The following is an 11,812-nucleotide window of genomic DNA, read 5'->3' on the forward strand; positions in this document are numbered from 1 at the left end:
TCCAGACAGTTTAAGCAGGTCACCTTTCCTGTCCCCAGTCTCTTGAAGGGTAATTAGTCAATATTATTTTTTAAGGGTAAAGTAATGTACTGTACATCTGTCACTCTATTTCGTAGACCATTAACATTCCAAGACATTATCTTAATAATTTTGACAAGATAAAGTCTGTTAACTAAAACTGTTGGGGATATAACTGAGAAAAATGTACAAGACAATTCCTTACCATAAATTCTAAGGTTTTAGGTCATATGATGAGTCCTAATACACCCCATCCTGACCGACCTACAGTATACACTATTAGGACTGGGACCCACTAGGACTAGTTAATTTGGGACCTACTAGGACTGGTTTGTTTGTGGCCTATGTGGACTGATCCATTTCACTACCTCGTCATCAATTCCATTTAAGGTTGTAATTTTTTTACTGAAAAATGTAATTTTAGTGTAGAACCCTTGCATAATAGAGTATTAATACGGCACTATACTGTAGAATTTAATTTATGTAAAGGCTTGGCCTTTGGCATATAAATCCCTTGCCAGCCTAATCAGGTGGTGGTGGTGAGCTGGAATCTGAAATAAATACAGTTAATATATTATTGATATAGTGAGGTGGTGGTGAGGTGATGGTGGTGGTGGTGGTGATATGGTGGTGGTGAGATGGTGGTGGTGGTGAGCTGGAATCTGAAATAAATACAGTTAATATATTATTGATATAGTGAGGTGGTGGTGAGGTGATGGTGGTGGTGGTGGTGATATGGTGGTGGTGAGATGGTGGTGGTGGTGAAAATGGTGGTGGTGAGGTGGTGGTGGTGAGCTGGAATCTGAAATAAATACAGAGTTAATATATTATTGATATAGTGAGGTGGTGGTGAGATGATGGTGGTGGTGAGCTGGTGGTGGTGAGATGGTGGTGGTGAGCTGGAATCTGAAATAAATACAGAGTTAATATATTATTGATATAGTGAGGTGGTGGTGAGATGATGGTGGTGGTGAGATGGTGGTGGTGGTGAGCTGGAATCTGAAATAAATACAGAGTTAATATATTATTGACATACCTAACCTAACCCAACCTAGTGAGGTGGTGGTGTGATGGTGAGGTGGTGGTGATATGGTGGTGGTGGTGGTGGTGAGGTGAAGTGGTGGTGAGGTGAGGTGGTGGTGGTGGTGGTGAGCTGGAATCTGAAATAAATACAGAGTTAATATATTTGATTGATAGGTATGGTGAGGTGGTGGTGAGGTGGTGGTGATATGGTGGTGGTGAGCTGGAATCTGAAATAAATACATGGAGTTAATATATGATTGACATAGTGAGGTGGTGGTGAGATGGTGTGGTGGTGGTGAGATGGTGGTGGTGGATGGTGGTGGTGGTGAGATGGTGGTGGTGGTGAGATGGTGGTGGTGATATGGTGGTGGTGAGATGGTGGTGGTGATATGGTGGTGGTGAGATGGTGGTGGGGGTGGTGGGGTGGTGGTGATATGGTGGTGGTGAGATGGTGGTGGTGGTGAGATGGTGGTGGTGGTGATGTTGATGATGGTGGTGGTGAGATGGTGGTGGTGGTGAGATGGTGGTGGTGGTGAGATGGTGGTGGTGGTGGTGGTGGTGAGGTGAAGTGGTGGTGGTGGTGGTGGTGGTGGTGGTGGTGAGGTGAAGTGGTGGTGGTGGTGGTGGTGATGATGATGGTGGTGGTGAGATGGTGGTGGTGGTGATGATGGTGGTGGTGAGATGGTGGTGGTGGTGAGATGGTGGTGGTGGTGAGATGGTGGTGGTGAGATTGAGGTGGTGAGATGGTGGTGGTGGTGAGATGTGGTGGTGGTGGTGGTGGTGGTGATGATGATGGTGGTGGTGGTGGTGAGGTGAAGTGGTGGTGGTGGTGGTGAAGTGGTGGTACCTACTGTAGGACAAGCTGCAGTTGTGGTTCTGGCAGGAGGTTTATCTCAACTCTCTGGGAGTCTGGGGTCTGAAATAAATAGAGAGTTAATATATTAATGTATTGACATAGCTGAGTTTTTTTCAAGATGAAACATGAAATTTGTTAAGTGAAACCGCGTTAGGCGGGGTAATACTGTACCTTTTTTTTTATCAGAACATCAAGACGACACCTGATCAAACTATTAGTCAAAAAAGAAAATACAGTAACTGAACTCAACCACTCCCAAATCCACCTCACAAGTTAGCTCTTCAACCTCATTAAGGGTGTCTCCAATGTGATTCTCATATACAGTTGCCATTTCTCGTACAGTACAGCCTGTTTTTGAGCCGAAATATGATAAATAGATGAAATAAACTAAAAAAAAAAGCAAATGTAGAGACCAAAATGATACTGGCATGTCACCACCCCTACCAGGAAAATTATAAAAGTATCCTAAAAACAAATGGCCCCACTTTACTGTAAACCTACTTTGTATAACAGTTTTATTTAATTAAACAGAAACAGATTTGTTCACCACCACTGCAGAATTACCCGGTAGGCGATTTGTCCCTCCATCCCTCCCTCCAGGATCATAACTTTAAAACTATGAAATACTGCATCTCAATGAAGCTTTACCACATTATGCATAAGTGGTATGAAATTTGTCAAATAATATTTGGTCAGTATCTTCAAGGATGAAATAAGGCATATTAATGAAGTGTTCATGTCCACCCTGAAACCTATGAACCAAAAAGGATATCAAGGTACATTAACACAATGCAGCAACTGCCAGGCAATACGTCATGGACCAACCTTCAAGGTTACAGCAGTACCCTAGATAGTACAGAAATCTGTCTGTATTTACTCCACAACTTCTTAACCAATGAAAATATCCCCATGACACACTGGTGCAACTTGCATCACCAAAAGACAAAGTATCATGCACTGTCCCAATTGAGGTCTAACTAATAAGGGAAAGTTCATCTTCAATATAAAATAAACTTATATCCTTCTGCAACTCTTTAACTAATATGGGAGTTATCTTGAAATATCAACACAATATACTCCACTACCAGACAGTGTCAACTTTAAAGATCAACAATGTTTTTACAATTGTTGACTCATTACAAGATTTTCAGAGGGAGATCACCTTTTCCCAATATTACTTTACTCCTGACTTCTTCACACCACTGACTGCCTAAGATCATGGAGAAACATGCTATACTGTCGAAAGTTTCAGAGCAATCACAAAGTTTGTTTATATGTCTGATCTTCATCCTGATCTCTGGTTATGCCCCTGAAAAATTGGCATATAAAAAATAAAGGCTTTGCTAATGCATACTTTGGTAAAGTTTCAAAATAAAATACTGTACTGTGCATACTTTAGAGTTATTAAATTTTGATAACAGATGGAGGGATGGATAACTAAAATCTAGTCTCATATTTTGCAAAGCAGCAGGGGACAAAAAGTACATTTCATGAACATAGTAACTTTGACCTTAGTGAACCACTCAATCCTCCTCCCTCACTTGAACAGATTTAGACAATAGGAACAGTTTACTTAAAAGTTCTTATATTGACTTTTTTATACACATGACATATGAGCTACTCAGTCACTTCTGCCTAGACTTCGTCCAACATGTAAACAATGGTCCCAGTAGCATGGAAATAATATAGTAATATCTTCTATTATTCAGCACCCTTTTCTACTTCTTATTTATCCCTATTCCATAATTCATGCAAATATGAACCATAATATAAAAATACGTACTGAACGGCTTACCTAACAGGTTCTGAACAATGAAGCTATTGACTTGAAAAATGCTGTTCATGCTCAATGATTATCAAGGATTCTGATGGAAAAAAAGAAGAAAAAAAGAAATTATATATATATATATATATATATATATATATATATATATATATATATATATATATATATATATATATATATATATATATATATATATATATATATATATATATATATATATATATTGTATAGAGTTACTGGCTTTATGAAAAATGTATAATGACTTATTGGATGCTGATGAGACGAGATTATGAAAAAATAAAAATAAAATAGTTCTTGTTAAAAAATGATATTTCTTTTTTCAGGCAGAGTATTGCTGTTTTTCACAATATTCAGTATTCTTTGAAATCAAAAGTGTAACGTAAGTTAAAATACTAATTAACTAAGACAATTCACATACCAAATAAAAAGTGTACCTATATCTTGTATGCCTTTTTTTTCCACATTTATGGAAATTTATGTAATATTTTCAAGAAAACTTTAACACTACTGACTGTCTTCACACCACTATGTGCTCAAGATCCATCAGAAATGCGAAGAAATTATTAAATGAATTTTGTATAATATATTAGTTGTTAATGATAACTTGCATTCACCAGGAAAAACGTGATTGAAGTTACTTTATAGTCACAATAAATGTGGACAGCAAGAACATACAGGAAAAATGATGCCAGTGAAATGGGAAAAGTACTATGTAACTTTAATAAAAATACTGTACAGTGAAACTGGGTAAATGACAAGAAAAGGGGCTGCATTAAAAATAATAATAATAAATCAATGGAAGAAATGGCATCTTTTACTTAATCCATGGAAGTGCTGCCACAGGTAACAGAGGTCACTCACATTACTAACTCCACTTTACTAATAAAATCTTTGCATAACAAATGTAAAACTAAGTGATTCTTAAATATTTGATGTCTTCTAAACAAACGGAAACCTATGGCCATTATACTTCAAAGATACATGAAACTCACACAACATTGTTATCATAATACAAAACAATAACTCCACTCATAAAACATGGTCTGTAAATGTTTGCCATAATGTCCTAATGGCATTTGTCTATTAGACATGAGAAAATAATATTCTAAAATTACAAAATTGGTCACATGTCTTACTTGCAATAAAATAACACAAACTCATCCCATAAGTACACACCGGTAAGACACATAACCTACGTGTACAGTACAGTACTTACTTAGTCTCGTCGTGATAAAAGCTGGTTTCCGCATTTTGACGAAGATGAGGTAAACCGGGACACCAGTAGAGATAATTCCCACACCAATACCTGAAGAGGTTGAATCTCCATTATTTCCAGGATCTTCATTACATATATTACAACACTCCTCTAACTAACTGTTGCAGTAATTAGTATTCTTGTTTAGCATTCTAGTTACTGACATTCCTATGTAAATGTTGTGCAGACTGGCTTCTGTTCATATAAATATTGCAGTGACACATATTCCTGATTATTTTTTGGGCTGACTGGCATTCCTTTATGTTAATATGACAATGATTGGCATTCCTGTCTAACTATTATTCTAATTGAAGTAATGTAAAGACTGTTGTACCTGTAAGTGGCATTCTTGTCTAAATATTGCATCTATTCACAAAATACAGGAATGCTTGCACACTGAGCACCTTTAATATGGGAAAAATTAAATCTGATGCAATAATTTGGTACAGGTCAAACCCCTCTAATCCACCATGATCTGTGATTGTCTTTCTTGGCAATAATGTAATTCCAATGTAAACATTTTGTTCAAACAAGCTTTTTAATTTTATTTCGTTTCAAAGTTCTCATCTATCAAAATCTTCCTTATCATCCTCTTTTATGTTTTAACAGGTCCAGTATTTTATTACTTGCTATGTACCACAAATTAATCCTCTCTCTAAGTTCTCTTGTGTATACAGGCATAAAAATACACTACTATGTATGATCTTACAACTTGGACATATATTAATAAATTGAATATCAACTCTGGTTTTACTACATGAGTAAATAAACTCCTGGTACAGTACAATATACCGTATAAAAAGATTTTCATGCATTACCAGTTTCAATGGGCGCTGCAATCATGGGAACAATGGTGATGATTATAGTAGCGATGATATACAGGATTGGCCAGACAAGATTCACTTTGATTGGCCTTTCCAAATCAGGTGCTGTCCAGCGCAGCCACGGTACACACAGGACAGCAAGGCCGATTGATATCTGGAAAAATATATCATTGGAATATACAGAAGACTTAAAAAATAATGAGTTACTGTGTTAATACCTGTCAGAGATCTATGGATTACCAACTTGATGGTTTCATTTACATTCTCGAAGTCAAAGTTTTAAAGCCAAATTAGACTTATGAAAACTGGTCATTTGGGTCCTTTCTGAGCACTCATCCAGTCTTGAAGAACTGGGTGAAAAATAACCCAAAACCTTCCTAATATGGGCCCCCCTTTTGCATACGTGATAGGACTCTGACCATAGCATTACATGTAAACATTAACAAACTTTGCTGTTGCAAAGTTAGAATGGCAAATTTATTCTATTGTGTTTCATGTAACTTACATACCATGGTGGTTTAGGCTTTCATCAATTCAAAAACCCTATCAACATAAGAGTAAATATATTCCCTATAAGTGAAGGTACATTACATTAACACATTATAAACATTCACTTACCCAGGTAGCAAAACCAACATAAGAGATGAGGGCAAAGATGTTACTTGAGATGAGGTAGATAAGACTGAGGAAGGCCATGAACAGCACTGCAGGGGTGGGTGTCATACGCTTGATTTGGATCATTGTCAAAATCTCGGGCATCTGACCTTCCATTGCACCAGCATAGAAGAGCCTAGGAAAGGTGTTGATGAGTTAGGATATTTTCTAAGTGGTAAAATATTGATGCATTTTCAGTGTTGCCATCTTTGACTGATAACTTAAAAATAACTTCATCTAGTTAATATGAAGTACTGTACAGGTACTGTATATGCTTTTCTCAAATGAAAATGACATGTGTAATACTGTACAGTATGTTGCTAATAAATACTTCAATAAAAAAGCTTGATACAGTATTTGCTTTGTGATGATGGTAATTATGTATTACGTATTAATTAACACATGAAGATGATAAAAATGACAGAAGAACAGCGAAGAATAAGAAAATAACTTGCACAACACTTTCCTTAGCAATAAGAACGACATGCAAAATAACTACTCACTGTCTAAGAGTAAGAAGGAATAATAATGCATGCTTTTGAAAAATCTGGCATTCCAGCTTCTCTCAGAATTAAAAAAGTGCATCCAGGAAACAGAGCAGCCATGCACTGGTACTACTGTGATCTACAGTATATCACATAAGCCATACAGGGGCTGAGACAGTATACTTGACAACTTACCAGAAATATATTACCAGTATTTGCAGACCCATAAAATAACAGTTATAAGTACACAACTTCAAAACAAGACAGAAGGCAGAGGCCAGAAGCCAGCTCAGGCTACAGTAAAGCTCATTTCTGCAAACCTCGAACACAAATGAGACTAAAAGACTTAGCAACATTACTTACCAGTGCCATAAATAGCTTCTTAAACATAACATCAAGCTCCACTCTTTACAAAAACTTTCTTCAAACAACTCCACTCAAAAAGAAAATTACCATTTACAAGAAAGTTTATTTACAAATCCAAAGGGATATGCATTTTTAATTAATTTCTTTTTGCAAACATTTTCAAAATTTAAAATATTTACAAATGAATGATACTACATTGTGCATTACCTTTCAACTATACACTATTGTGGCAGTGTCAAACGAACATACAAACCTTGATTAACAATACAGTACACTTTGATATCAATTATGCAGCAATTTTCTCAAAATTTAAAGAGCAAAATTATACAGTAAACCCTCGATAACTTGGAATTTAATATAAATTGGCATGGATATGGTCTTGGAATATATTAGTACAACTCAGGAAATATATATATATATATATATATATATATATATATATATATATATATATATATATATATATATATATATATATATATATATATATATATATATATATATATATATATATATACTGTAAAGGGTACCAATATTTTATCAAAAACTCTTATATACATAAACTAGATTCTAGCCACACACTTGCAAGCACACAGGATCTAGTGATGGAGATACAGTACTGTATTGTGTATGATGTACTGTAGTGCTTTATATTTCATGTTAAATCTTTACATAAAGAATTTATTTAGTAAGGTTCTAGATGAAGGCTATACAGTATTTAGCTCTTCTTTTTCTCAGATGTTACTTGATGTAGCAGAAGGCAGGTTATATACTGTACTACAACATTTATCTGTGGCTTTCTGATACAAGTATATGAAAATTTTTATTCAAGTCAACATGCAGTCCAGTCTGAACGCTAACCCATAAATACAGTACATTATTCAGTGTACATTACATTATATTGACCAGTGGTATGACGGTATCACAAACTTGGAACTCACCCTATAAGCTGTAAAGCATGGGAGATCAGTGGCAAATAACTAACTATAGTATTTTGGCAAGTTAGATTTTTGTTTTAGTTGTGAATGAGATGTAACTCCTTGTTTCAGTTTATAATAACAATAATAATATTATAGGTGGACTACATAGCTATGAAATATTGTATTATTACAGGTATATCTTTTTAATGCTTGTGGTGCTACAGTATAAATCTTTTTAGGAATTAGATAATTATTACAATGCTCATCATGTTTTATATCAATTGAAACCAAATAACTGTACTAAGAACTCCATATTGTCCCCTACATTCATGTAGATCTTAAATTAAGGCGTATTTTTGCTTTCAGTATGGACTTGACCGTGAACGTTGTGAGGAGGAGTTATCTCAGAAGACCCAAATCCACCATGGTGGTTACTATGGTCCTTGGGGTCGCTCCGGCAGCGGACTATCATCGCCCTCAATGTCACGAGTTACCTCACCTATCAGAACAGGCATACCGTCCACGCCTACCACACCTGTTCTTACTACCACAACCACTCCCACAACTCAGATGTCGCACCACTCCACTGCAACACATCATGTGTTTGGGCCATTGCAGTCCAGTGGCTACCTAGTATACAGTTATGGCCCTGGGCCAGTTTATACATCTCCCACCACTACTGCTTTAACTACCAGCCCTGTATTTTATCAACCTCCAATCAATAATCCAGTAGGTTACGGGTGGCACCCTTCTGTCTCCAATGGATTTCGTGCAGCTGGTGTACAACCACCCACAAGACAGTTACAAGGGAGCTGTAGTAGACAAGATACTCCATATTGCTCCCATGAAGCTTCCAAGTCTCGATCCAGCACACCAGTTCTACCTAACTCAGCCCCAGTTGTACCCAATTCATATGACCCATTTATCGGTTATGAAAACAAAGGCCCCCCAGAACGTCGTAAAAGTGCAGAAACACATTATGAAGGAAGAAGAGGACTTCCATTTAATATGCAAGAATTTGAACAACAGTTTGAAAGATTGAATGACAGTCCACATCATTCCCCAACTCCCCCATTAAACAATATCATAAATTCTCCATCTCCAACAGCAACAACTACTACAACGATCACCACCACTACGAGCAACTGTATAAACCCCAACAACATCAATGGCAGCAGTAGCAGTCGACCTCCACCAGGTCCGAGGCATATCTCATCCTTATACCTTACCCCTGTCCCTCCCCATGGGGCACATCATGCCCCTGGACCTCCTTCAAGTGATGGCACAGTTTCAGTGTGTGGTCGATCATACACATCAGTAAACCTTCAATTAAGACAGCCATCCAGTGAGCCTCAACCACCTATCCAAATTCGCAGTAGTGGCTCCTCCCTCACCTACTCCACCTCTTCCCTTGACCATCGCCATGGCTCACGTTCCTCCCTCCAGATTTCCATAGGTCCCACTGGTGGCACAATCTCTGCCATGCGCACAAACCTTGACAATAAAAATTCCCAGGCCAACACAGCGTTCCACATCCAGTACAGCTCAAGTGCAAATGGTGGTTCCACTCCCACGGGAGCTGCATTCCCCACAACGGGGGATGTGGTAGGGCAGGAGGGGGTACAAGGGCAATCACGGCGCCCACAATCCTGGTACATGTCTGATTCTGTGCCCCCTGAATCAAGACAGCGCAAATCTTCACTACCAGAGTGTGTGGGGCCTCCAGTGTCCTTGCACCCCCTCCACTACCCCCCAAGCACTGAGACTAGCCTGGGTTACTCTGCAGGAGATCCCATATGGGCAGTGCCACCTGCCAGGCCTGATTCAGACCACATGCAAGGTATAGCAGCATGCACTACTGCTGTGTGTCCCCCGTACACCCCTCAGTGTGCTGCCTGATACCCACTTACACGGCCCCACAACCTGTTTAATGTGCCCTGGGGCTTTCTCTGCTGCCCTGTGTCAGGAGGTTGCCCATAGATTGATTATCCTGTAATTCTAGATATATGGCTACTAACTTTATATATATTTATATATATATATATCTTCTTTTTTTTTCACAAGGATCCACCTTTTGTGCAAAGTAGAATGGTTAGCTTGCTGTTAGATGTTTATAACAAAAAATATGAGCAATATTGTGTTTGGCTGTGTTGGGAATTTTTATTGATTTTACATTAATACAAAACATTTTGTTTTCTCTCCTGATATGGCTTTTTCCCAGTTCAGTAATATTGATAATTTAGTGTGTGCCATGGCTGACCTGGATCTTGCATGATGCTCATAGACCAGAGGTATTTTCATAAGATTCATGGAAATCCTTCAGTGATGTTTGATTACTGTCTAATCCCACTTTTTATGTCTCCAGTAAACGAGTGGAGGAACCAGTTTAGAACTTTATTTGAAATGGTCATATAGTTATAGAAATGCCTGTTAACTACTTAAGTTCAGCTTTTAATTTGGTAGTAATTTTAATGTTATACTGTACACTATATCTTGATACTTAATAGCAAACCGAGTTCAAGTCCTTCATGCAGAACTGTAATTGTTATATATAACTGAAACACTGTACAATACAATAATGTAGTATTGATTTTAATATCTTAGTACTGTACTGTACCGCACTTTATTTATACCTTTGTTAAAAAAGACTGAAGTAAAATGAGGCATAACATGATGTACAGTATAGTGCTTTTGAGAAACTAATTTTAAGATCCTCTGTATATTCAATTCAACAGCACTGGTACAAGAGCAGATTGTACGCAAGCAAAAGCTTGAGGCTGAACTAGCAAAACAAATAGAGGAGAAAGGCAGATTAGAGACAGAGGTGGATATGATGATGCGTGAATTAAATGAACGAGAGCAGCAACGCAAGCATAACGCTGACACTAACACTATGGTAAGAACTTTGCACTGATAATTAGTTTTTTTTGAATAGTATATCATGTAACATAAATCTGATGTTTGGATGTTTATCCTGGGTAGAACAGGAACTGTTAATACCTTGCAGTAAAGCGAAAAATAGGATTTTTCTTAAAAAAATTATAACAAAACAAACTTTTAATGGCACAGTATAATCATTTTATATACTGTATATGCATTTTACACTTAATTTATATTTCAGAGAATCGAGGAAGTACAACGGGAGAATCAGCGATTACAATCTGAATGTTATGAAATGGAAAATAAAATTTTACGCCTTGGTAAGTAGTTACGTCTTCTCGGCTCATTTATTTGAATGAAGTGTAGGTTCTAATAGGAAACCAATGATGAACAGGCAACATTGTTTAGGGAAAATGCTCCTAGTATACTGTATATGCTCAGTATCATGTTCCCTTTGGCAGTACAGTACACTACAGTACAGTACTTATGTTTGATACTTGAATTATGTTTCTTTGTCACTTCTGTTTGAAGTCTTACCAAATGCTCTTAACATTATTCTCAGTCTCATTCACCTCACAATCACTTTGTTTTTTTTTACATCTTTGGGAGTTAAATATTCTCACTTTCACTGTACAAAAGGCTTGGAACCAGTACAGTAGACCCTCAATATTTGCGGAGGTCAGGTTCTTGAAAAAAAACCACGAATGCAGAAACTGTGAATGTG

General features: G+C 37.2%; 2 protein-coding genes across 2 annotated transcripts; one reads left to right on the forward strand and one right to left on the reverse strand.

The window, feature by feature from the left end:
- Positions 1 to 110: 110 nt before the first annotated feature.
- Positions 111 to 7,251, reverse strand: LOC121873840 (Y+L amino acid transporter 2-like). Its single transcript, XM_042377594.1, has 6 exons — positions 7,118 to 7,251; positions 6,402 to 6,573; positions 5,778 to 5,937; positions 4,921 to 5,010; positions 1,893 to 1,957; positions 111 to 569 (listed from the first exon to the last, which is right to left on the reverse strand). The coding sequence occupies exons 1-5, from the start codon at positions 7,147 to 7,149 to the stop codon at positions 1,935 to 1,937; spliced, it is 477 nt and encodes a 158-aa protein (XP_042233528.1). The 5' UTR covers positions 7,150 to 7,251; the 3' UTR covers positions 111 to 569; positions 1,893 to 1,934.
- A 1,299-nt stretch (positions 7,252 to 8,550) lies between these two features.
- LOC121873975 (uncharacterized protein DDB_G0290587-like) lies at positions 8,551 to 11,431 on the forward strand (the record flags this gene model as incomplete). The annotated part of the gene is made up of 3 exons (XM_042377855.1): positions 8,551 to 9,406; positions 10,944 to 11,104; positions 11,330 to 11,431. Coding segments are annotated over 3 exons (1,104 nt in total), but the record flags the coding sequence as incomplete, so codon positions are not given.
- Positions 11,432 to 11,812: the final 381 nt, after the last annotated feature.

This window comes from Homarus americanus, unplaced genomic scaffold (assembly GCF_018991925.1).
Source record: "Homarus americanus isolate GMGI-L3 unplaced genomic scaffold, GMGI_Hamer_2.0 scaffold25827, whole genome shotgun sequence".
Classification (NCBI taxonomy): Eukaryota; Metazoa; Arthropoda; class Malacostraca; order Decapoda; family Nephropidae; genus Homarus; species Homarus americanus.